This window comes from Perna viridis, chromosome 8 (assembly GCF_037379345.1).
Source record: "Perna viridis isolate PV_CMFRI_1.1 ecotype Kerala chromosome 8, ASM3737934v1, whole genome shotgun sequence".
NCBI classification, from domain to species: Eukaryota; Metazoa; Mollusca; class Bivalvia; order Mytilida; family Mytilidae; genus Perna; species Perna viridis.
The window spans coordinates 19,551,690-19,579,388 of NC_142452.1; the positions used below are offsets into that span (position 1 = coordinate 19,551,690).

Consider the following 27,699-nt stretch of genomic DNA (forward strand, 5'->3'; position numbering starts at 1 on the left):
AAACAAAACTTTCCCAAAAATAAATGATTTAAGTCCATCAGAACCTTGTTCAACAAAAGAATGACATATTCAAAAATAGAAAAAATGCACTTATTCTGATATCAAACCTTTACTATCAGTACTAACCTTTAAACATAGTTATCTACATTATAATCAATGTCATAATAACCTTTACATAAATGAACCTACCCAACCAGAAGTCTAAAGAGATTCTTTTCACTCTGAATTTCTTCAATGGCATAGAGTTCCTTCATAGAGAATTCCATGGCTAGACCACAGTTATCACCAGATTTATTTCCCTTGGCATTCACCACAGAGTTAGCATAGATGTACAGTAGGAACATACACTTGTCTTTGTTTCTTCCCTTACCTAAGTAAAACAACATTCATAAATGTGTAAAATCCTGAATTTCAGTCTCCTTTAAGGAGCACATGATCAGAATGTAAATATTCCAGATACCAGGGGTTTAAAGTTTCTATGTCACTTTCTGATTACATGACAATTTGCACTTACAAAGGCTTCTTCAATTGTTTGAATAAACTAGATCAGGATTTTCTGACATATTTTGCTTATTTTGTTCAAAAATTTTACTCCTTGATTTTTATTTTGCAAATTTACAATGAAATATATACTGACTTAAGGGAGTCTCCATTAAAGACCCAGGCAGAGGGTGACACATGCCAAATTTTGCTAAAAAAATTCATCCATTAGATCACAGACATATGTTCTATAAATGAATGTTGGTTTGTATTGAATTCACTAAAATGTTAAGAATGAAATAAATTACATAGAAAGCACTATAAATAATGAAATAAAAGAAAGAATCTCTTTGATCAGTTAAGAATTTGGTAGATTTATTAAGGAACTATGAACATACAAGTTCAACACTGCACTGAAACAAAAAAAAAATGTTGGGATAAAATTTATTCCCTGCCACTCATATTACAGGATCTGCATGCTTCATGCAAAAACAGTCTCTTAAATATATTCAGAAAAGATCAGACAGACTTCCACAATACCTTCATCTACACTGTTAACTTTTACAATGCCTGAGATTGTGACTACATCTCCTGGGACACAAGTATCAACTACAAAGAGACACACAAAAAGTTATAGATATTTTGATATTTAAAAATATATACTTTATACATTCATTTTCATATTTTTTTTAAATACATTATAACATAAAAACCTACTGCCTATTGGAATTTACTGATGAATTCTTATGAAATAATAAAAACCTCTCTATTGATCTGACAGAAATGTAAGTCTATTGTAATTGTTTCCAAATACAAAACAATAAAATACTCATAAAAAATGTTTTCTTCTATTAATGAGACCAATTCTATGACAAGACCTGTGATGCCTGCAAATATTTTATTAAAGAACTGGTAAACAATCTTTGAGATAAAGCATAAAGCTCACAACATTGCATTCTGAATAAAATAATTTGAAACAAGTTTCGGGTAACAAAAAAGTTTTATGTTTTTGATCTCCACACATATTTTAAACTAAACCTTCCATATTCATTTAAAGAAGTAAAAATTCTAAACTGCAGCCAAATTTGAAGTCTCTGATATCTACATCACATAAATAACAATGCATCCATATTTTGAGAGAAAAAGACAGGATGTCATATAAAAGACCTGTTTTCACAATGGGTGACACATTTAAAAGCTAACCTAAATCTTGGGTTAGTTCACAGTCAACTGTTCTTGGGATTCTTCCAGTCTCTTTGAGCCTATCAACCATTATCTCTTGTACCCTGAAAATATTAAATTAGTTGGCAAAATACTTAGAAGACATATTAAAACATTTTAAAAAGAAATAGCTGGTTTGGTTCAACTTATATTTGTTCCAAAGTCTGGCCATTATTTTGGTCGAGAGTGATAGCAAAGGGATTATCTGGGATTGGGTTGGTTAGTACTTTGCTTTTAGTATAACGAGACATTCATTTAATTCAACTTGTATTCAGTTTCCACGTATGTATACAATCTGACATTACAGTAGTTAGATGTTTTACAATAATGATGTTATGTAGTAACGTCGGTAACAATTGTCCATTGTGATATAGTCTTGACAGGGATAAATATTAACTATAACAGGTCAGCCCATGGATCTACATGTAAAAAGATAATCTAGATTCTCCATCTATTATTTAGATTTTATGAGGAGAGTGAATGATTTTTCTCCTCAGATGATCTATGGCTCCACTTAGTACCAGCAACTACCATACATTTTAAAAGTCTTAGTATCGCAAAACTGGATAGAATTCACATTAAGGTACAATTTCTATCTCATCAGAAGATATGGATGGTTAAAGAATATTGTTCAATGACTTCAGTTGAATTTGTAACTTGAATCATAATGACCATTATATACATGTAGATACATATATTTTGAGTTTCTGCTAAACTTCTAAAACATTGTAAAATTAAATGGTTACAATCCAAACAACTTTACACAAACTTGACCATGATGGAAATTCTAATTAGTCCAAAGGAACAGCAACATAGATCAACTGCTAAAGACTGTCCACTTCTCTGCACAAAATTCATTAAAACAAATGAAAGGAAAATTCGGAGCCTTGCAACATTTTAACTTTCTGTGATGATTACCTGATGGTCTGCCAATCTATTGTTCTTGTCATCTCTGAGCTTCTCTTGGGAAAAAATGTTTTACCTCTACAGTCCTGAGCTGGGCACTACAAAGAGTATTGAATGGTTTTTAAATTAGGTTTGAAACCTTAACAAATGAAGTTGTATGCTTCGTCATGCTAGGCACACCCCCACTTGTTCCTTTTTCAGTGAAAAAAGGGAAAATCCCACAAAACAGGAAGTTGATATACTTACAGGTGCATGTCCATCTATAAAATGGTACATATCACATTAGAAATTAAATTTGTCTATACTCGGCGTCACATAAATAACATACTGTTAAAATTTGAATAAAAATATTTTCTACGACTTTATTGACACCAACCGTCGTTTAAATTGTCTTAAATGACTTGCTCATTCGTTTAGCCAAACAGCTTCTCAAAAACAAGTCGCTTATTAGCTTAAATCATGCGTAACAAATCCTTACGGGAAAATCCCATACTAATATCCGCCATGTTGGTTTTTACGGGACGATTTGTTTACAAACGAAGTGCGTAAGTTCCCGTCGAACTCCGGTGACAATCGTCTGCTTGATCAACTTCTCGGTATTATACGTTGTTCGCGTAAAATAAATCCGAGATATCCGAAAAAACGCCGAATTGCATTCTGGGTTCTTCGGTTTTTGGACAAACCATTTAAACGTAAACAACATCTCCTAGCAACCCGATCACTGTAAACATGGCCGACTTTTTACAATGTAAATATTGCCACCTAGAATTAAAATCTGACCGGAATTTAACGATTCAATGTTTAGGGAGAAGCCGTTTGGCTAAACGAATGAGCAAGTCATTTAAGACAATTTAAACGACGGTAGGTGTCAATAAAGTCGTAGAAAATATTTTTATTCAAATTTTAACAGTATGTTATTTATGTGACGCCGACTATAGTGGCATCCATATCAAAACATTTAAAATTCTTTGATGTTCAGGGGCTCATACATTATCTTACTTGAAAAATAAGAAGTTTTGTCTATTTATACTACAATCTACTTCTTTAATCCAATTCCATGTTTCTATTAAACAAAAACTCTAGCATTATTTTTTGTATTTGTTTGAACATGAAATGCTAATAGCGTATTTAAGATCAATATGAAGTTCAACGAAATCAGTTTCTGTTTTCCAAGGGGACAATACCTCATAGGAGACAATTTAGTCAAGAATCATTTTATCATTCTATACTTGAAACAACTTAACAATAACAAAGTACTCGCTGACATCCCTGGTTGAAAGGTATTGAACCTAACATTACTTCCAAGTGCCATACATTGGAATGCCACACAATGAGTTCTATATTATTCATTGAGTCCCACTTCTAGACATTATGGGCCATAAAAACTCCTGTTACTGATCTATATACATTTTTATTATGCAAGAATGTTACCAAAAAGGTCACCAAAAAATTAATTATAGAGCTATACAAATACATAAACAGTTTAATTATTAATTTCATAATTAGTTAGGTAACAACATCTTATGGTACCAAACAATTAAATCATGAAAGGTTAACCATTATACATGTATATATACTGATTAACAATGCCTAAAAAACAGAAAAAGTCTGGATTGACACAAAGATGTTTTATATAACCTGTGATTAGACAAATATTTTTTTTCAAAAGCATATCAATGATACAGTAGTAACATAATAATATATTTAGTAAACAGTAGGGCAATAATAAAAAAACATAGCAGAGACCAAACTACATGTAATTATTTCACACAATGTATGTATCAATTATAAGACATATTAAACAAGAATAATTTAGAACACACTAACTCAATTTCAAAACTCAAAAGCACTATTGCAGAATGCATTATAAAACAAACTTTGAAACATACATGTAGAAAACATTCATTTAAAAATCAAGTTAAGCATCCTTGAGTTCCATTGTTTCAATAATTAGGGCTATTCCAGGAAAAAAAGTAGGGTGTTGGACAGCACATTTTGTATAGATGGTTTATTTCAAAGTGTACAAAGTAATACGTTATGAAAATTATAATTCTATGGGTGGTGGGTATAAGAACATGTGCCTTCCAACCCTCCCATATACTTTTTCCTGGAATTGCCCTTATAGTTAATTCAGATATTATTGTATACATTATTTTGATTTTTTCATTATAGCAAAAAGAGTTCTTTTCAAATGTTTTTTGTGATAATATAAATTTTTTCAACAATTTCTGAATTTGCAGTGTATAATTCTCTTTTCAATATTATAATGCAATTTTTTTTTGTGCAATAATAAAAACATAACAATAATATCTGATTTTTCAGTAATTTTGTCTTCACTTCCTATTTGACTAAGATTTGCGAGAGGATTCAGATACTTACTTTAGTTGGTACTGTGTATTTACCATCAGGAAGAGTGACACTCTAAAATTAAAGAATTTGAGTTATGAGTACAACTCAGTGCTGCAATTCAAACTTTCTATGGCACTTGGTGCATGGATTATTTAATTGTCTAATTAATTACAGGGAAAGTACTTTAATTTGTGGATACCAATTTTCAAGGATTAAGGAAAATAAACAAGGTCATGGATTCTTGAATTCATGGTTTTGAGGTTTTCAGTATACACATCAATGGGAATCTCCTTTCGTTGGGAATCAAATTTCGTGTTCTGGCTCACCCACAAAAACCACAAATTGGTACCCCACAAACAATAGTACTTTCACAACAGTCATGCACGCTTTAGAATCTTCTTGTCTTCCTTTCTTGAAGTTTTTATTGTCCCTTGATGGTCTATTTTTGTCATTTATTCCCACAGGTTTGACTAAAAATCATTAAGAACCATTATTTCAACATTTCCAATACAGAATCAGGCTGTGTTGAAATCTAAATGTTAATAAAAGTGGAGTTCTATGCACTTTCTACACTTAGCACTTACAGATATTTTTTTAAAAGTAGTACCAACTTTTGGAAATTTTGGCAAAAACAAGTTTGAGTTCAAAACAAAATAATATAGTAGAAATTTTCCTGTATATTAAAACACCTGGTTTAAAAGTAGCATAAATAAGGAAATAATTGGATTTAAAAAAAAAATGAAACAATGTTATTAACAAACTAGTGCTAGATACCTGAATCGTCCCACAGCTGACACATTCAAAAGCTAACTTTGTACACAATGGCTTGATGTTACTGACCCTGACGACTGTACCCTTCACCGAGACAAACTTTCCTGTAAAAATTAACTTATATGTTAAATACAAGTCTTCTGAAGAATTGACCAAAAAAAGGAAAAATTTTAAACATGTATGTCAAAAACTTATTTGACTCCAAGAAGTATTTTCACAGTATTTGAAATGACCACTATTTCATCTCTGCATATTGCTGATTGAAGCAGGAGGTTTAGCACACTATAAAACCTGGTTTAACCCACCTTTGCAAGTACAAAGTCAGGACCATTGTGGTGGTTTCCAACATTCCAGTTTATATCTTGATATTGTGATTTTTTATACAGACTTTCCTCTGAATATTTCTTTTGATTATTGCCTAGAGTTTATAAGTTATGTAATTTTGTTATTAACCTTCATTTACTGGAGATGTTTTGAGATTTTTTCATTCATTGAGGTTTTTGACTGTAAATTCATTTGTGGTGCACCACAATGAAATATGACTCATTTTATCAAAATCATATGAAAAATCTTGTCTTTTTTCCTTGATTCTGATAGTGCATATAGTCTACACTTTCAATGTTGTGATTTATTTTATACCGTATTTCACCCACTGCCTGATTCTTATAGAGTCTGACACTTAAGTATATCTTTTATTGGTTTCCTTCATTTATAGATTTAGTAAATAGTCATGTATAAACTCATTTGCACAAAATTTAAAATGTAATTAGGATAAACTGGACTTTATTGAATAGAGAGATAGATAGATATTTTATTTTTAAGTGCAGCTTTGCATATATTAACATAATATTACATTGATACATAGTCATGACACTAAATATATCTTAATGTTTTTGTTTTTGTTTTAACAACCAGCCTTTAGAGGCTTATGATGCATTTTATTACAGCTATAACATATAAATTTGAGATCTTTCCTAACTTTCAATTTTGAGGCTAAAATTATTCATTTTATCTATACACAAATGTGTTCTGTTCTAAACCAAATATAACTAAGAGTTTTGAAAAAAGCAATGCAGTACATGTAGTGTGTAGTATAGTATACATACACTAGTATCACTCTAAATATATAAATTATAAAAAATTATCATGCACAATCTAGGTTCACTTAGAATCAAGATGGAATTAGTACGTGGAAGCTGTTAAACTGGAAATATAAAAAACACAAAAATGAAAAAAAATAATGGTCAAGAAAAACAAAAGGAATTTAATTTATTAAGTAGCTGTTTTTGTAAGAATCAAGCAAAATCTGAAAAATGTGATATATCCCCAAAAAGGCTACATATTTTTATTTTTGTAATAAAGTTGTTTTATGGGTCTATACTAGAAATGTGTAATTATTCATTTGAATCTGCCTGCTCTTAGGAGATAATCGACATTGAAAATACAGTAGATTCTATTGTATTTGAGCGCCATTTACAGAGTTATCTCCCTTAATTTTGAAATGTACAGTGCATTCTATATAATTTTTATCTCCTAAGAGCACGAGTTATATGAAAAACCACATGTTTATTTCTGTTTACAATTACATTTCAAACAAAATATCAAAAATAAAAATATGTAGCCTTTTTACCCATGAATCACACTTTGCATGATCCTTAGCTGGAGTGCTACTTAAGAGCAAAAGAGCAATATATTCTTTACTTTTCTTTAGACCAGATACAGTGGAACCCATCTATTAAAACATGTGTTGGTTTAATTGAAGGTTCAAAATACATTTAAAAAGATATAAAGGGACTTTAATTAAAGTGTCTGGTTTAGACTGGTTTGTTAAGAAACCTTTCACTGTATATGACAACAAATTATTTATAGCTTTGTTTCAATCAGAAAATTTTCCGCAATTGACTTTGTTCTTATTTTCAGTTATTACTTTCTCCTAAAAGGAATACTGTAAACCAACTTATTATCAGACTATTTTCTTTCAAATTTTGCTGTCGTTGGATAAGATTTTTTTTTTGCATTTTTAATAAAATAATTGCTTGAGCATATAAAGATAGCACCTAAGTATGCATTTTTGCAACTATTTATTTTCGCAATAATTCTACATCCATGAAAGTTGCAAAAATAAATTGCTCACGAAAATTAGTTCGTTAACAGTATTTATCACATACAAACCATAATAATTAGCTTTGAGATTTTTCAGTGGAATCTGTGTACCAAAGTTGACAACTCTAGCTTGAATCATGGACACAGAGTAACTACTGCCATCTGATTGGGAGTCTGAGTCTACTTCCTGTTGTCTTTTGTGAGTTATCAGCTAAAACAAGAATAGAACTTTTCTCAAACAAGAATATTCTCAACATCTGTGATGTTGCATAAAATATGAAGAATTCATACCTTTGCTAACATACTTTACCCAAAAATAAATCAGCTCCTCTTTATTTTGTAGCCAATCAAATCAATACTAATCATTACACAAATTTTCAGTTTTACACATGGACAAGTTTTACTCTACAAAAAATATTGATAGACAGAAAAACAACATAACAGAGGCTTTAAGGCAACTGCATCAGTGATGCAGCACAACAATTAATAGTTTATATATTCATAAGTCTAATTTAGAATGTAAGTCAAAATCTAGGATGGATGTTGATATCTTGTTTGCATGTTGTTAAGATTAGACATTTCAACTGACAAACACTTCACTATTTCCACTAATGACTTAATTGGAGAGAGGATAACAACAGCAAAAGTAAAACTGACTGAAACTATGCTTAAAACAAAACAATATAGCACAGAAGTCATATATGAACAGCGAAGAAACACATAGAATTATGAACCACTTTAAACTCCATTATAAACAGTAGGACAGGGTAAAATTATCTATCGCTATAATAGACAGACAGACAGACAGATAGAAGAGGGACAACTAACTAGCACATCATGGAGCTAATAGAGCCTAAAAAGTCTGCTCGCTATAAAGTCACCTGATGAACTGCTAGTCCAAGACATGACAGTATTCTATCTGGCATATCCTTCATCTCAGTGGACAACTCTGGTATACTTTCTATTACGACTGCAAAAGGAATCAAACAGACCCTAAACATTATAATGATACTACAAAATATACTTCAGGTAGCTAACAGAATAAATATCCTAATTATCTAATATAAAACATTCATAAATCCTTTTTATGGATATAAATGACACAAATACATAAAAACCTTTTCCATTACTTCAAATGACGCAAATAAAAAGATGCTTTGAATAAATTGAATTTTCAAGTTTAAATGAAGCTCTGTAACCTTGTCTGTCTGCATGAAAAGCTTTACCTCAGTATAACAGAATAAAAATATTTTAATGAAAAAATACTTGTATATGTACATGTATAATTTGGTTACATATGGTAGGGAAATAAAAACCAAAGCATTAAATGGTGTGCACATGGCCATCTCTACCATGAGAAAAGATTATAACACAGATTTGGCATCGTATCAGCAAGTCTGCAGTCATTTAAAAGCAGAGGGCACTCAATTTTTAATGGGGTATTAGTTGCTCATTTGCTCTTAAGTTTCCATGAGCATTCTTTTAGTTCATCAGAATTATTTATAGTATTTTGTATGTCTTCTTAATCCCAAGATTATGTTATGCAATTTTTTTTCTTTGTTTTAGATCAAAAAAAAGGTTCAGCTCTTTCCTGTTCTGAAAAACTTTAATTTTGAAACATTCCCAGTGAAATACTTATTAGTTTCAACAAATGCAATATAGAAATTTTGCAACTGACAGAAAGACTAAGTGAGTGAAAACTCTTAAGGCATTTATATGAAGAACCCTAACACTATCCTGATGCAAAACTAACAATACCATTGTTCCGCCCAAATGGGTGGGTAGGCTAGGTAGATGTTTTCTTTGCCAAACATATATAACACAAGCAAGAATATTCAGTCTATTTACAATTAATTTTCTGAATGATCTCTATCATGTGTTAAGATGGAGTTATATCTGCTATCAATGCCATATGTTGCTTTTGTTTTGTGAGATTTTTTTTTATTTTGACCATGGGGTTGGTTAGTTAGCAGGAAACAACATACTATTTCAGATTAACATAACAACTTACTCTGATCTGATAGAAGATCCTTCATATCAACAACAAATGAACCTTTCTCTTCTATGTCATCCTTAAATGGTAAATGAAAACAGTTACAACTACCATATTTTGGTGTTTATTATGTTTATTAAATTAAAGGTTTTGATATGTGAAAAGACATTGTTGAATTTATATGGAAATAAACAACATGGGTCATTAACTTCAGGAAATGTTCAAATTCACAACCTTAGTGTGAAAAAAGCTAAATTACGATTTTGAAGTACATGTAAGATCAAATACTGTATATATACATAACATTAGCATTCTGTTGTTTTCCAGGATTCCCTTTTGAGTTGCTCCATCATACTGAGTAAAAACTATAACAAATATATCACAATTAATTGTTCAGTAAATCCATCATATTTTGATGGCAGGAATATCTAACCTACCCATTTGTATGCCTGTGACCAGCTCAAGAAATATTTCTCAAATATCTGGACTTTCTTTACAGTGGGTGAATGGTCATTGTATACTGTAAAAAAAAGGGGGAAAATGAAAGTAAAAGTTGCCTAATCAAATCAGTGTTCATCATGGAATGATAAAACAAAATACATGTATGTGTTGTTGATAAACCAGTAAGAACCATGAAAGACTTGTATTTTAAATTAGTATACTGGTAATAAGGATTACGATTTCATATCTGATACTCTGGAGCTCACTGATATCAAAGGCATTAATATTTGCATGAACAAGACATTAGTGTACAATCAATGGTAATCCGATTTACTGTACTGAACTGCATGTACATTATACATTCGTAAGGAAAGCCATGCTTTTATGGGAAAAGATTATTAATTTTTCTGGATGTTTTATATCAGTGTAATTTATGTATCTGGACATTCTGGTATACACCTTTCACTACTGTGAAAATTAAATTATTAAGAGAATAGGCAGAAATTGGCACACCTTCATCAGAAAAATAGAACTTCCATCCTTTGTACGGGGACTGGACCTCTATGACTGTCTGGACCATCTGTGATGCTGGCCTTCTATTGGGCTGTGGATCATCCATCATCCTACCTCCCCTTCCTCTGCTTTGAGATTCTGAAAAATACATGATCATACAAAACAAAGTTGCATGACATAGTTTATATTAAAAAATTCCAAGCAGAGATACCATTACTGTAGTAAGATAAGATAACCCCCCTTTTCAGTGTTTACAACAATATAGAGATAAGAAAAGTACATTCATTCCATAAAGACAAATATTATACCAAACTTATAAAAATATAAAAATATATACCAAAAAGACACCAAGTTGTTTTAGTACATGTAAAAAAGTGTTAAGGCAGACCGTGGTACACCATAAAAACATACATCAAAGACAGGAAAATAAAAAGATAATAAAAGTTCTTGAACATTGTAACATACTTTCATGCCTTCAACAGCTTTCAATGTGTTCTGTTTTAGATTATTTCAATTTTCAGTTAACTATACTTAGAGGCAAACAAATTATTCACGTTTCACTTAAGAAAATCCCATTTAATCCAGTAACCACAGTTTCATGGTAACTCTTCCAATGAGATTTTGCTTACTTTCAAGACAATTTGTTATTAGAATGACAAATGATTTTCATTCTTTGCAACTGTAGCTTAAAGTGTTACTCATTTTAATGTGACTGTTTATAAGTAGGACTTCTTAATTGATAAAGCACATCAGGTAAGAGAACCACATATTTTTTGTTTTTGTTTTAATATTAAGTAAATACATGTAACTACAAATGTACACACACATACATAAAGGAATTACTGTATTCATCCATGTATACCACACTTTTTTCCACTTTTTCTTTGTTTCAGGAGGGGGATGTGCGGTATACACCAAAACAATGAGCTTCTAGATTTTTATCTGGAGACTTAATTTTCTCGAATCATAACAAAAGTCGTGAACAAAAAACAACATTGAGCCATTTTGTATTTTTGAAAACAGTTTTATGTGAAAAAAACAAATGAAGTTTTACTGCTACTTAATGGCTGTTTTATCCATCAATGCCATTTTCTTAATTCATAGATCATACAAAAAACCAAGACTAGCTACTTATTTTTCTGTCAAAACATGCTGTCCTAATTACAACTTATTCACCTGTGTGCTGTGGAGTGTCAAATACACAATAACTGGAGTGCCAACCTGTCCTTGGCCTATTGTCATTTAATGTCAAATAATAAAAGATCAGGATCAATGTCATGGTACTTACATGTATACTCATGCAGACTGTAAATAAAGAAAAAATATATGAAAGTTGGCTTACGAGAAGTTCCTCTTCCTCTGTTGCCATAGTTACTATAATAACGACCTCTCCAACCACGTCCTCTCCATCCTTGTCCTCTTCCCCGCCAGCTACCAGCACTGGAGGTACTAGACTGACTCATGCTTGTGCAATTACTCTACATCTACCAAGAATATTTAATAAAAAAACTAACAAGTTAATTTTACAGATGTTAAAAAATTTCAAGAAATAAAATTGCAGGGATTCAAATTAGCAGTGGTCTGTGGTTCCCCAAATTTCTGAACGATGACCTTTGAATTATTTTTTTTACCTAAGTCCTAGATTTCGAATCTCCTACATTGACATTTTTTGTATTGAAACAAAGAAAATGGTATTTACTTTGTTTTAACACAAAAAGAACGTCAATCTTGTGATACTTATTTGACAATTCTTTAAAATCAAGATACATTTTTACATGTATCTCAATATTTTAATTTGAGACTAAGAGATACAAAAAATTGTACATGTACATGTACTATTAGCAATCAGAAATGTTGTTTTTTATAAATGTAAATTAAGCACCTAATTTGTGTTTTTACTTCATCCAATCATATTACACATGGCAAATAAATGGTACTACACATAAACACTACATATTTAGAATTTCTAAAACTTTAAAACTACATGTACATGTACATTTATATTATTATATTATTATAGAATACAATACATCACTAAACAGTTTAATTAATAAATTGTCAAAAATTAGAAAACTATTGATTGTTGGAGTAAGTACATGTAATTAATTATTGAAAACCTTTTTTTTACAGCTTGGCAGTTCAAATCAGTTGAACAGTTCTGACAGGCTTCTTGAAACTTGACATTCATTAAATAAATTATCTGATGTCAGACAAAGTCAATTAAACATGTTTAACGAGGATTTGTTTAATATACATTGTATGATGATACCAATTTAAGATGTTAAATTTTAAAATATTTATGAAAGTATAAAAAAATACTGATTGTGGATTTTTCTGAAAGCTGTAAAAATAGGTAAGTGCATTGTATGCATTAAAAGTACTTAAGCCTCACTTTTTAAAAAAAATACAACTTAAAAGGCTGTCAATGGCAGACCAAAGCAGCAATTGCATGCTAACTTTTTTCTTCAAAACATAATCATAAACTCATTGACCTAAAACATGATTTAATAGGGAACTTTGAAAATATATTCTGAGTGAGTCATCATCCACTTGTAATACAATAAAATCCCTGTTCAAAAATATATTGTTTACAGATTGCAATTGTCAGCCATATGTTATATAATACTTATATGTTGTAAAAGGCCATAATAAATCATGCACTGTACATGTTTGTTTGTTTGTTGGGGTTTAACGTCCGAGCAGCAATATTTCAGCTATATTCAGACGATGAACATGAAATGATGAAATGAAAGAGGGATGGGACACAGGGACAATGGGGTCGACAAATTTTGATTGCCACTGGAAATAGGGAGAGGTGGGCAGGGTCGGGCAATTTAGCCTCCTGTGGTGGAGCCCTATGGTTCCTACTCTGGGAGAATACCACAGTAGGGTTCTTTAACGTGCGAGGAACGTGGCATCTTTCCCAACACGGGGCACCACTATGGTTTGCGGTCAGGTTTTCCGTATTATAGCCTGACAACCCCAGCATGTAACACGCCAGGGGTACCCCATTCCACCACCTAAAGCACACATCCCAGTTGCTCTGTGGGCAGAGTGCCCTAGCCCCCGGCTAGGGTTCTGAGCACAATTTAGTCGCCTTTTACGACAAGCTTAGCGCTGCTGCAGGCCTATTCTTTTAACACCAGGACCTGCACGGGGCCACTGTACATGTAAATAAGTGTGCGCTAATAAAGTATTGTATTACATTGTATACATTTTGTAAATCCACAAATTAAAACTGAAAGTAACTTATCCACAGGGAATTGAAATAATTGGAACAGAACTTAGATAGACAGAATGACAGAAAGACAGACAAGGTGAGTACAATAGATTAATCTTGAAATACTTTTAAATGAGACAGTTCCACATTCTTAATATCAAGCATTTTTACCTGCCCTAGTTTGATTGTGAAGACTGTACCTGTATTTCATGATGATCACATATACAACATGTACATGTACAAGCTTGTACGTGTACATAGGTGAGGAAAACACAGATTTTGGAATGACTGAGACATGGAAGTACCTCATTACATGCACAAGTACCTGGGAAACTTAAATAGAAAATGTTCACTTGCAGAGTTAAATTTGCATCTTTAGACATCGCAAAATTAACATTTCCTGTTTCCTGGGGCATTCCCTTACAAAAAATATGACTTACTCTTACAACGTAAGAGGTTGGAATTCTGTTCATCCATACCCCAACCTCTTACTTCCGAGCGCCATATTTCATACCGCTCGTTCCACTGTTCTTTGAAATCAGCAGAATTATTGTAAAATATTTACCATTTAAAACATTTTATACAGTTTCTTTACCATAACACAGGATAAGGTGTATAAACTGAAGGAAAATAACCTATTTGATTAGAAAGTCCAGTAATCCTGGAAATCCTTTATAAAAACAGTTTAAATGAACTTCAAATTTGGTTTTCAGCATTTTAAATGCGTAATTCCAGTCGATAAAATTACAGATTTCAAAATGTGCAAAACAAACATATTAAATTAACCTACGAATTGCCTTTACCAACTTAAAAGTTCATTTTGTCAAAACTATATTGTATTCCGTAAAATAAGTGACCTAATTCAAAATGGCCGATCACTTTGATAACTGTCTTCATTACAAATTTTTTCTAGGTATTTAACAGGAATTAAGGATTTTTGTAGGTTAAATTTCTTTTCTAAAAATAAAAGACTTTAAATATTTTAAAACACGTTTAGCTAATTCACATTTGGGATGGCTATCAACATGTCAGATGCTAAAAGTTAGGATGGCACAAAGTCAGAAAATAGCTTAATTGCAAAACAACTTCTAGCACTACTGCCAGTGCTAGAGTATACAATCACTCATTCACTTTGTCTGTGAATTAACTATTCAACTTTTTTGGGGAAACTCCTGTTGATCAAACATATCACCCAAATCAGTAGTCAGTCTAATCATTCAAGGTTTAGAAAAGAGGAGATGAATCATTAATATACATAATTTCTAACTAACGATCGACATGACAGAAGATCGGTCGTCTGTAATGTTTTGGTTCTACTTTCACTTTGATTTTCCCGCCAAAGAGTCTACTTCAAAGTCGTTTCCGGGATAATACATAGATCCGTATTTTTTTAAATGAAAAAGATACAGTGCGTTAAGGGTACTCATGATATTTGAAGTCTTAGTCAGGATCTATCCAACTTTTATCTAGAACTATAGTACCATTGTTAATATAATAAAGTCTTTGTTATTTGAGTAATTGTTGATTTGAACATTTATTTTATATCAATCTATATCACAAGTTCATAAAATCTTGAGACGAATTTGCCGGTATGAACCTATATTTCAGTGAACTTTTCAGGTTTCCCGGTCTCATATTACAATAACTGACTTTTTACCTATCGTGAAGACAAGACATAAAACGTAAAGTAGACCGTGAACAAGAATACTCAACTAAAAATCAGACATCCATTCCATGCGCCTCCGTTGAGGCACACCAGGCAAGTAACTAAAAGCTCAAGAAGGAAATATTTGGAAAATGCATTCAACTGGTTCTTAATTTACAATTATATCAAACGCTTAAAAATGTGTGGCAACATTTTACTGTACCAACCCACAGTATACGTTTGTTTGATTGAATGGTGGTGGGATTTATCATTACTATTACATTAATCCCCAGATGGATGTTGTCGTGATAAAAATGTTGCTATGCGAAGTATAACTGTACCACAAAACCATAGTGCTTATGTTAATGTTTACAACCCCCCTTTCCCCCCAACATTTGACATGTTGGTATTCGTTTCTAATGAAGATATGAGCAAATTGGAACCACCACGAAGTGGAACAGCAATCTAATCATCACGATGGTTAAACATATGTCGCAACTCAGCCTGAAGTAACATATATTTCCCTTTTATTTTTTTTGTGTTTTTGTTATAGTACGTAGTCATAGCTACTGTAGGGTAAACAATGACTTTGTCATATGGGATTATTTTTAGTGTATAAGACACTTCGCTATCCCATAAGCAAGGTTTAATTGCAATAAACATCATATCATTCACTGATATATCGCATTATTTACAATGGTTCCATCAATCAATTTTGGTCACTGTTACGGCTCACCCCAACTGATCGTAAAACGTCAGTCCAAAATGGTTGATAACCTCCTACATTAATGTCATGAGATTTATCCTACATGTAAATATTTACAGGTTATTTCAAACAAATTATAAATAATTCATCATTCCTGTCATCATCAGATATCGCTCATAAAAAATTCATGTAATATCAGAGTTAAGATCAAGAAACCCATACCTGAGTAGTCACAAGTTTCTAAGGTATAATTACAGGTTAACAAAATAAATTAAGGTGCGTGTTTTGTTTCAGTAGTGTTGATTAATTGTTCATATCAAGTATATAAACTTATAGGATCGGAGATAAAAGTCACACTTTTCGAAGTGGAACTACCAACATCTGAATTTCGTAACAGATAACTTGAAGATAGTTTTAATAGCAACACACTCTTATATAGATTTCCAGCAGAGGTGTAGAAGTTTTAGCGTGAAAGGAGTCTCGAAAAAAAAAAAAATTCCCAAGAGCCGTAGGAAGAATACAAACAGTTGCATGTGCTACAACTCTTTTTGTGGTAGGTTTGATCTTAATTTTATTTTAACATTTATGCCATTTTTTTCACTGTTTTTGTTTTCGATTTGTTGTTTTCACTTTTTTGGTGTGTGTGTGTGTGTGTGTGTGTGTGCATTAAACCATATATGTTAATATGTCAATACTGTAGTATTAAGTGTTGACCACAAATTAAACAAAATTACCACAACGTCAATAGTCTGTTAAATGAAGAGACTTTGGAATTACCGTGACGATAATGATAATGCAAGTCAGTCAAGTCTAAATCATTCGATGGATCGAACACAACATATAAACTCTCAGTACACATTTCTTTTGTAGAAAAAAAACTCGGAGCCGAAGAGCACAATTTAACTGCCAAAAATGACAAGCTTCTTTATTTCCTCCGAGGAACAGCAAAAGCCAAAGAAAGGGTTGCAATGTTACAATGTTGAAGAGCGGAAATTAATGGCAGACATCTTGTACGAAGAACAAAATAGCAAAAGATGTATGTATGTCTTAGGGAGAGAGAGAGGAGCGGGGTCATTGTCAAACTCGCATCAACACATTTTCAAATCGAACTTAAGGTTAAAATTTTTCTTACACGCATGTGACTTTGTGTTATATAGATTCAAGGATACACATGGTAAGAAAGGTATCACAGGACAGACAAACCACTGAAACGCTATTATTTGTAGTTTGCGCATAATAAGCTGTTACACGAAAGAAAAAAAACATTAACACAAAAACAATACCGCATGAGAAAGAGCATCAGAAAGGGCGATCGCAACAACAGATAAAAACACAATGGCAGAAATCACTTTTGATATTGAGAAGCAGAGAAGAGATTAAAGGCATTACAATAATACAAAAGTGCAATAACTTTTTTCAATACCAAAGAAATTTCGATCTTTGCCAAATCATAGTTTCCCATGATTTCCGATTTCAGCAATTGCAAAATTTGACAGTGATGAGAGAAGACTTATGGCAGAAATAGCAAGAGAGAATGACATGGAAGAAAAAGGTTGGCACATTGCAATTTATGTTAATGATACTTATATTGAAATGCTTTTCGATATTCTAACCGCAAAACATCATCAGGCTTTGCCACGAAATATTGAAATTAAGAGATTAAAATGTCAAGGAACAATATGAATATGCGATCATAAAATCATGTATATGCAGTACTAGTGTATATATGACAGAGTAGCGTGTTTAGTCTGAAATCATCCTCCCAAGTCAAAACCATGACTTTGGGAGGATGGTCTGAAATATATGAAACTACTATAATAAATCTAGATGTTTCTCAAGTTAGCAAATCTTAGAATTGAATTTTTGTTTTAAAAAAATCCTTTAAAGCATTTGTGCATCTCTTTTTTAGTAAACCAAAGGAAGAATTTTGAGGAGAAAAGAGAACAAATGAAACAGAAAAGGGAAGAAAAAGATGCCGAGCGAAAGGCTAAGGCATTGATGAAATTACAGCGAGTTGAATCTATAACGAAACCCGATCTTGTGTCAGACACTGTAAAACACTACGACACAAAACGAGCGGATGTTCTTGATAGATTGAAAACAAAAGACACCATGAGAAAAATGAGGCTACAAAAATCAATGAGCCGCGAAAAACCGGATATGGTGTCGGATGTTGCGAAAAAGTACAACGAACGGAGACTTGACGCTTTAGAACGCATTCAGAAGAAACAAGAAGACTTAATAACTAACTATGAAAGAAAGATGAACAGGTGTAAATCCAAATCCACGTCAGTAAAAGATGTTACAAAGAAAATCGACCGAATACTTGGCGAAGATAGGGAAACATCAAGTACGGACAAGGAGGGTGAAAATGAAGGAAGTGAAAATGAACAAACGCAAAGTTTAAAAAGATTCGCTTATAGCAAAAGTAGTGCGCGAAGGATGACATATGATGTACCCGATGATATTCCTGACGTTGAAGATGAATTGGTTACTGACAGCAAGATGTTTCCATGCCAGTCCCCCACAAGTAGTAGTGATACGGAGAATGGATACTCTACCGAACAAACCTCACGTACTGCTATCAGACAACCTCGGTCAGTATCTAGGTACAATTCATTCGACACAAAAACTGTGCTTCCGCCCATAGAATGTACGTAGTCTTTGGAACTTTCTGTTGCATATATGCTATCTTGACACTTAGCACAATATGACACATTATTCTGTAACTGTTGAATTGTGAATTGTTGCAAACAAACATATGTAATGAAATACACAGATACAGTAACGCCGAAAGTCATTCTTTTGTTAGATAATTATGCTTAGTTGCAAAATGTTTGGGAAGCAGAATTTTAAGAATGTTTGCAAAATTCTAGGTCCATTATTTACTTAAATTATTCACCATTATGATCCATTAAGCACTGAATTGTTATACACAAGAAAAATTGATTCGTTTCAAAATGTGACATGTGTTTTTCATATTGGTCTTAAACAAATGAAAACATATTAATATGAAAATCTGATTGTCGGTCTGAAAGCGAGAATAAATACGATTGATCAAGCGTTTTCGCCCGGAAATGCACATTTTATGGCAACTGTTAATGGATAGAGTTCAACTTCAACCAGTCCATGACACTTATTTTTCTGCACAGCAACTTTTAATGATTCAATGAAAAAACAATATAGCCGTTAGCACTGCATTGTTTATTTCAAGCAGCATCTTTTCTCCAGACCACCCTAAGGTGAATAGGTTTGTTTGTTTGTTTGTTGGGGTTTAACGTCCGAGCTGCAATATTTCAGCTATATCCAGACGATAGGTGAATAGGAAAAGAGTAGAAAAGGTTCTAGAGGCATACTAAAATGTCCAGAAGAGGGTCTTCGTCCAGATGGGACGTAAGGTAGACGCGATGCATCTAATCCTGTTTTTTCCCATAAACTGCGCTTGTTCCCATCAGTAGCACATCCCTCTAACCCAAATGTTACATTTCTTCTCTTGATGGTGCGTGATCTACCACTCTTACTCTTGATTATAAAAGTAAAGCGAGGCCCCAAGATCTCTCGTGGGAAGTATAAGTAAACAATCAAAATTTACTGCCAACAAATTTGTTTCCACAAATTTAGGGATGGGGCGTATGTCCACTCCACCCCTATGAATCCGCGTCTGCCTGCACTACATTATCTGTTTGTAAAATAACGCTTTGTAATAATTTTCATTGTTAAAGTTAAATAAAATAGAACAGTTAAGCAAACTCATCGTTCTGGTTATAGATTATATCAGTATCACTTTCAATATCAATTTTCATCAACGGCTGAAATTTGTAATTAAGAGTATGCACGAACTGTCCCCTACTAAATGTTCTCCGGACAACAACAAATTGTATTTCTCAATGAGGAAAGCTTCCTTCTCAGCATCTGTTCTCGTACGAACAGCTGGTGCACTAGCTAGTACTTCTCAGCTTCACATATGATGTTGCTTGAAACGCGTCAGGACCTTGGTTTGTGTAAAGAACAGATGTTGGAACCTATGCCCATGTTGTAGGCGGAAATATAATTAAAATAAATAATTTATATTTGGTTTTTATTCCGGATACATTTTTAAATAGATATATGTACTTTTTTAAATGTTTCTAATCTTTAATTGATTCATTTCTAACTCATTTTCTTTATTTTATGATCGTTAATGATCGTTTTACTTTAGATTTTTACCTTATTGATATTTAACTTCCTTATTTGTATTTGGCGCAAAAGGTAGTCTTTTTCTGGCGGAAGAAGGACTACTCGGATTTTTTTGTTTGGGTGGGGGGCAATTTAAGTACGATTTTTTATCCAATGGGCGAAAAAAGACGATACTTTCTACAACGCAGGTAGGTCGTCCTGTCACACAACATAAAAGCAACGACAACTGCACTGAACTACATGGTCCTGGCTTGGGACGGGCACATTAAGTATGTGGCAGGGTTAAACATAACTGTTTGTGAGCGCTAAACCCCTCCTAATCTGTGACAGTGGTAAGTTTTTTTAAACACCCTTTAATAAATCCCCAAACCCTTGTGTTTATTTAGAGTTAACAATTTTTCTTGGAACCTTAGGAACTGCGCCGAACTTTCTTTCTCTTTAATAGCATTTCTGCTGTGATATAAATCAGTAAGGTGTTTATTAATCGCGTGTTTACGAGATCTAGATTTGTCATGACTGCTTTAATTGTCCAATCTTAATATTAATTTCTTCATTCTGTTGTTTAATCGGGACCACAGGCCTTTTGGACCAGGATTTTTATCACAAAATATCATTCACTCATTTTGTTTCCAATATTTCAGTTATTATGTGTTTTCTCAGACATGTCCGCTTTGCTATTTAATGCTGTTTATACTATGTCCTATTTTTCGTATTTATATAGGTTTAACCTCGTCTGTTTTAATGTTTGTAAAATTGTGACTGATTTCGATTATAATAGATTTTTGTTTAAAGTATAATTTTTATTTCAAGTTTTGCGATGAAGCTTCCTTATTTTACATTTGAAGTTGGAAATTATTAAATTGAATTTAGATCTTTGCAATACGTTTAATAATAGACAACACGAAAGCGTTGTTTCAAAGTTCTGTCCATTTGTGTATCTTTTATTTGTTTGTTTAATGGTAAAAGGAAAAGTTAAATTGATATTTCATTGTGTATTTATATATTTGGGAATTACTAGAATTTGACTTGACTATGTGGAAATAAAATGTGTATAGGTTGAACCTTGTCTGTTTTAAGGTGTCCACCGAGTCTCGTAGAAATCGCACAATAAAAATCACAATTTTTCCCCACAAAAATGAAATAACACGGAATAAAATTAAACACGGAAAAAGCAGTTATATCCACTGAAAAGACCAATTCACTGCATGATAATTAGATGTTTAAATAACTTAAATAATTTTATAGGGGCACGGTATATAAGTAAAATTTTCGGCTAAATTGTATTCGTAATTTAAATTGGCGCATGCGTATCAGTCATTGTGTTTTCAAAATGGATATTATAATTATGAGGTACATGTATTCTTGTGCAATGTCATGTATTTATTGTCGTCTTTGTTTCCACATAGTTCACCATTTCCTCCTAATCCAGACCAACTTTGTTAAGTTCCATAACGATTTAAACTTAAGTGATTAATTAATTTCAGGTGATACTGGCCGCCCCCTTGAAAAAGAATCCTCGAGAGAAACATTTTAATTCACGCAGTGACACACAAAAATACGCTATTTTCATTTTTGCAATTTGATAATGGGGGCTGAGCTCCCATTGCCCCACAAACCGCCTATGACTTCATACTGCTAGATGACTCCAAAGGGAGATAAATCCAAATCAAAGGCTCGGGACCAGGTATTCCCTTTTTGAGCTTACTCACAGTATTTCTGCTCTACACTAATTAGTTTCTTGCAACATTGATGCAAAGGTGCTGGAATCTTCTTGCAATTGTTTTGTCACAATAAAATTGCAGGAATTTCTGTAACTGCAACAACCTGCAAAGTTTTGGCAAACATGTCTTGCATACAAATTTGTTTGCTGCAATGTAGTTGTAACTACATGTATGCAGCATTTTATTTTCTATAAGTGAATCCTTAATATGAATAATCAAAGCACCGAAGGTGCTGAAACTCGGAAGTCGCTTGGCGTGCAATCTGCAAGATAGGTTCCCAATGTTAATTTTTTAAGCAATGTGCTATAGTGCCGGTCATGACATGGACTAAGGTTTGAGAATGTTCTGGTGTTGAACCCATATTTCCCTTGCAACCTGCAGCAAAACAAAACAAAGATTACACAAATATCATGAAAATAAGATTATTGCATTTGTTTACGTTCTTGAGACCTTAAACTTGATAAAAGGCAGCTGACGATATTGATTGTGAAGCTTCTTGATAAAATGATTTTCATTATACAATTCACGGGGCATAGTTATAATCCAACACTACCCAAAGAGAGATAACTCCAATTAAAATGTATTGGCTATTATTTATCTTTGAAATTACTACGCGGTCAAGCGCAAAAAAAATAGTTTGGCGTCTCGATTTACCAGTTCGACAATATTTAGCTGAAAATTAACATTTAAAATGTTTGAAATATCATTCATTTAGGATATCGGTGAAATATTTAAGTTTAAAAGAGAATCATGCATTAATTTGAAGAAAGCATTTCCGCCTGTGAAGTTATCTGCCTGAAGCCCTTTGTCATTCTTATACTTACAATACTCGAAGCCACTGACGTAACTTCCGAGTAAAAATGATAAATAGATAATGCTTTATTGGGCAATTAATCTGATAAGAAATAAAAGCTCTGGTGAGCTTTTTACTGACATACTCCCTGTGATCATGTTTATACCCTAACTTTCTGAAACAAGCAACCAGGTTGAGGTAAAATCAGGCTCTCTAGAGCATTTACATGCAGTGTAACAAAAATATAGATCACAACATTTGCAACAGCAATAAATGCTGGTAAGGGAAGAGAATAAAGAGTTTTTAATAGAAAAATAATATTATGAATAATTTAATGTGTTTCTGGACATGTACTAGTCCAGTCAAAATGAATCATAAATTTAAACAAACTGCAACAGAAAATATTTTGATTTAATTACATAGCATTATACCCCATACATACACAGGAAAAAGTCGAAATAAATCTATGTTGTTAAAAAATCGAAATGAGCACTTAAAAATTTCTTGTTTTTGTCAAATTTTTGTTCCATTTTTTTTCTCTCAATTTCAAGTTAAATATGATACATTGATTGAATTTTTCCGATTAGTTCAGCTAGATTATGAACCAATTGTGCTAGGTCAACCATACAATCACTACATTGCAATTCTGTATTCGTTTCTTGGACACACCCTCACAGGTCACAATCTATTGATCTTAAAATTCCTTGTAATGGTTTTAATGTCAAGTTTTCTGAATAGGTCAGGTTCTCATGATCTACTCATGCTAGCTAGGTCAATGGAATTTAGTGTATAGTTGCACTACCATCATTAAATTACAATTCCATATATCTGATTTAAAGGTTTCACTTTGCAAAACATTGACTTTTCATTTATGAAAACGGGGACACTGGGATACCCTGATGATCTAGAATCTGTCCTTTCTCCAACACCACTGAATGGAATTTAATGAAATTTTCACAGAATCTTAACAATATATTCCCATTGTGCACCTGTTATTATAGGCCCTTGAAAGATGAAAAATGACAGGGTATTTTTTTTTTTTAAAGTTTTCAGCCAATATCTTGAAAACCATAATAGATAGAAAGAAACTTTCAATTGCTGAAATGATCCTGATGATTAGTCCTACCGAAGTCTTCTTGAGTCAAATTTGGACAATTCCTTATTAAATTTATTGCCCTTTAAAGACAAAATTTAACTAGGTGAGCGATTCAGCCTTCTGGGAACCTCTTGTTTTTGTTTATTTTTCAGTCATTATACGACCCGTAGATAGAAATCACCCAGTCTGTCTGTTCATCAGTGTATTTTTCTATTAAACCTCTAGCTGCTCACAAATTTCAGATATGAAGGATGTGCATGTGATGTTCTAAGAGATTTTTATATCATATTGGTCATATCCTGATTAATAATTACTAAAAACATTTTTATGTTATGGATAAATAAATGCTAATGTATGGAGAAGTTCGGCTATAGCTAATTTTAAGCTGAACTTGTTCAATTACCGAAGTTATATGTTGTGTGAACTAGGTGTATACCACATGCCTAGACTGTCCTGTGACTGTGTGCGTCATCAGTATGTAACTCACAGAGTAAAGTAGTAAGCTGTGGCAACCGAATGGGTTACGTTACACAACTTGACTTCACTTAATTAAGTTAAGCTTGAAGTGGGATGTACCTAAAAGTCTTCATACATTGACTTGTTTTGTTATGATCTTGTAACAACAAGATTTAAAAACCTTTGGTACATAATTTAAATGCATTTTTTAAACAGTTCCCATTCATGATAGGACTCACATGATATGAAATCAACAGAAATTCTTTCATAAAAAATGAAACCTGCACAACCACATGTAAATGAAATTACAAATTGTTAGCCAGTTCAAGGAATGATACCACTTTGACCAATTAAATGCACACCCTTAAACACACATGTATATTTTTATACCAAACCTTTCTTGGCAAGCATCAATGCACAAATATTGTCCAATTTACTACATGTATGTTTTCAATTTCAGGTTTTTACAGTTTTTAACGGTTTTAGATGTGCAATATATCAGTGCTACACATAGTAGATGTGCATAGAGCAAGAAATGCTTGCAAAGGGAGATAATCCAAGTTTCATGTTTCCTGTTTACAGCGAATACTCCTCCAAAAGCCATTATATAAAATTTCATTGAAACTTTACAGAGATAGATTAAGCTGTGTAATTTTGTTGAAACTTTACGGGAATAGATTAAGCTTTGTATGTAAATTTATATAAAGCAGTATTATAAGTACCAGGTAGATACTTGAAAAGGATGATAAACCAAGCAATGCATTGGTAGCATTTATGAGTTTACTCATAAAAGTTTACATGTACTTGTAAGTGGGTCTGATTATGAACACCATGCAAATAGTGGAACTGTTAGAAGCATGCATTTACAGTTCAAGGTGGTAAACCTTGTACATTAGGTTAAGTAATTGGTATTTAATGTATGAAGGAGTCAGACTACAGCTTATTCCATCCAGCTTGTAACTCAGAAGGGAGGGAGATGTGTTCCAGTGCTTCACACATCAGTGTGAGGTGAAACTATGATCTTGTTACGTACCAAAATGGGTCGAATAAAGTCAAGTCAGGCAGTGTTTTGGGTTCACTGCAGCAGCCATCGGCTGCCACGTCCCCCCATTCGACCCTATAATTACTAACTTAGAATTTATACTAAGTTAGGAATTATAGGGTCGCATTGGGAGATGCAGCAGGCTGTTCAGCTACCATGAACGGATTACTATTATTTTCCTCTACAAAATCGCGATATCATTCAAAAACTTACTACATTGGCATCAGTCTTTTTTCGTGCTGGCCGTGTAACTATATATTTGGAGGTGTTCATACTTGTCAATTTTTTAACTAGTATTCGTGTTAAATTATATATGTTACTTAGAAACGAACTTTTTGTGATAATGTTTTCATCAATACTGTAACTGTAGATTGCGTGTCATGTGGTCTTCCTAGCGTGTCGTGTGGTCTTAGGTAGAATGGAACTATCATATCTGCCTTAAAATATTGGAATGTATAAAATCTGTTTATTTTTTTCTCATCTGAAAAGCAAGTATTTTTATGGAAATTTATTTGTCATGGTCTGCAAAATCATGCAGCACCCCCCTTTTTTTATAACAGAACAATGATTCTTTTCTTTCAAAATTGTTGCAGTAATTCTTTAAATAATGTCATAAACTTTATACAGACACAAAGTCTGAAATGATATTGTGCTGATAGGGAAGAGCACATGCAGGGAAAAGTAGTTTCCATCTTCCTACATGTATATATTACGCGAGACCGGAAATTAAATGATGGCGCGAATTTTGTGATCTATTCATTATGTTTTCAATTTCAGACTTAAACAGTTTAAGATGTGCGATATATCAGTACCACACGTAGTAGATGTGTTTAGAGCAAGAAATGCTTGCAAATGGAGATAATCCACGTTTCATTTTTCCCATTTACAGCTTTCAGCCCTCCAAAAGCCATTATATACAATTTTATTGAAATTTTCCAGGGATAGATTAAACTGTCGAATTTTGTTAAAACTTTACAGGGATATATTAAGTTCTGGAATTTTATTGAAATTTTACAGGAATAAATTAAGCTTTGGAATTTTGTTGAAAGTTTACAGAAATATATTAAGCCCTCAGAATTTTGTTGAAACTTAACAGGAATACAGATTAAACTTTGTATGTAAATGAACACAAACCAGTATTGTAAGTGCCAGGTGGATTAACCAAGTAATGCATTTCGAATCATGTCTGCATGTGTTCAATTTGAAGAAGATGGGTAGCATTTGTGAGTTGTCTCATAAAAGTTTACATGTACATGTAAGTGGGTCTGATTATGAACACCATGCAAATAGTGGAACTGTTAGAAGCATGCATTTACAGTTCAAAGTGGTAAACTTTGTACATTTGTACTCTACAAAATCGCGATATCATTCAGAAACTTGCTACATTGTCATCAATCTTTTGTTTTTTCGTGCTGGCCGCATAACTTTATATTTGGAAGTGTTCATACTTGTCAATTTTTAAGATTGTTGTTTCAATTAATATTCGTGTTAAATTATATGTTACTTGGAAACGAACTTTTTGTGATAATGTTTTCATCAATACTGTAACTGTAGATTGCGTGTCATGTGGTCTTCCTAGCGTGTCGTGTGGTCTTCGGTAAAATGGAACTATCATATCTTCCTTTAAAATATTGGAAAGTATAAAAACTATTTTTTCTCATGAAAAGCAAGTTCGACAATACTCAGACATATGAGTGATGAACTTTATAGGAAGAAAAAGTTTTTGCCCCCAGTTTTTAGTGGAGTCCGAGTTGCTCATTTACTTTTTTTACTTTGTATGTATGATTTTAGTTACTTCATGTTTTTTTGATGTGTATGTCTCTTTTCAATGTCTGGTCTTTGTCACTAGATTACATTCTTTTGATTACCGCTATAACTTTGGTTCCCTTGATTACTCTTTTATATTCGTCATGGCTTGCAAATTCATGCACAATCAAAACATTACCATTGATAGTGTCTGAATCTTAACAAACAATATTGGACAAAAAAGAATAAATTTAATTACCATTCCATATAAAATTCAGACACTATCAATGGTCACGGATCCATGGTGCAGAAACCAACTGC

The 27,699-nt window shown here is 32.6% G+C and overlaps 2 protein-coding genes across 3 annotated transcripts in view; one reads left to right on the top strand and one right to left on the bottom strand.

The window, feature by feature from the left end:
* Positions 1 to 15,332, bottom strand: part of LOC148609674 (DNA helicase MCM8-like) — a 29,585-nt gene extending 14,253 nt beyond the window's left edge. The window contains exons 1-13 of one of the 2 annotated variants that reach the window (XM_088540781.1): positions 15,269 to 15,332; positions 12,120 to 12,261; positions 10,778 to 10,915; positions 10,261 to 10,343; positions 9,842 to 9,902; positions 8,712 to 8,800; positions 7,900 to 8,041; positions 5,731 to 5,831; positions 4,987 to 5,028; positions 2,620 to 2,705; positions 1,684 to 1,766; positions 1,021 to 1,089; positions 190 to 370 (exon numbers count right to left, since the gene is read on the bottom strand). In XM_088540781.1, the coding sequence (XP_088396907.1) occupies positions 190 to 370; positions 1,021 to 1,089; positions 1,684 to 1,766; positions 2,620 to 2,705; positions 4,987 to 5,028; positions 5,731 to 5,831; positions 7,900 to 8,041; positions 8,712 to 8,800; positions 9,842 to 9,902; positions 10,261 to 10,343; positions 10,778 to 10,915; positions 12,120 to 12,240 (1,196 nt within the window). In that variant the 5' untranslated portion in view covers positions 12,241 to 12,261; positions 15,269 to 15,332. Of the gene's footprint in view, positions 1 to 189; positions 371 to 1,020; positions 1,090 to 1,683; positions 1,767 to 2,619; positions 2,706 to 4,986; positions 5,029 to 5,730; positions 5,832 to 7,899; positions 8,042 to 8,711; positions 8,801 to 9,841; positions 9,903 to 10,260; positions 10,344 to 10,777; positions 10,916 to 12,119; positions 12,262 to 15,252 lie in introns of both variants that reach the window. The other variant, XM_088540782.1, reaches the window with a different exon arrangement.
* Positions 15,333 to 16,593: 1,261 nt separating this feature from the next.
* On the top strand, positions 16,594 to 19,134 carry LOC148609675 (uncharacterized). Its single transcript, XM_088540784.1, has 4 exons — positions 16,594 to 16,901; positions 17,219 to 17,384; positions 17,826 to 17,900; positions 18,258 to 19,134. Exons 2-4 carry the CDS (start codon positions 17,261 to 17,263, stop codon positions 19,007 to 19,009), a joined length of 951 nt encoding a protein of 316 aa, XP_088396910.1. The 5' UTR covers positions 16,594 to 16,901; positions 17,219 to 17,260; the 3' UTR covers positions 19,010 to 19,134.
* The last annotated feature ends 8,565 nt before the right edge of the window (positions 19,135 to 27,699 follow it).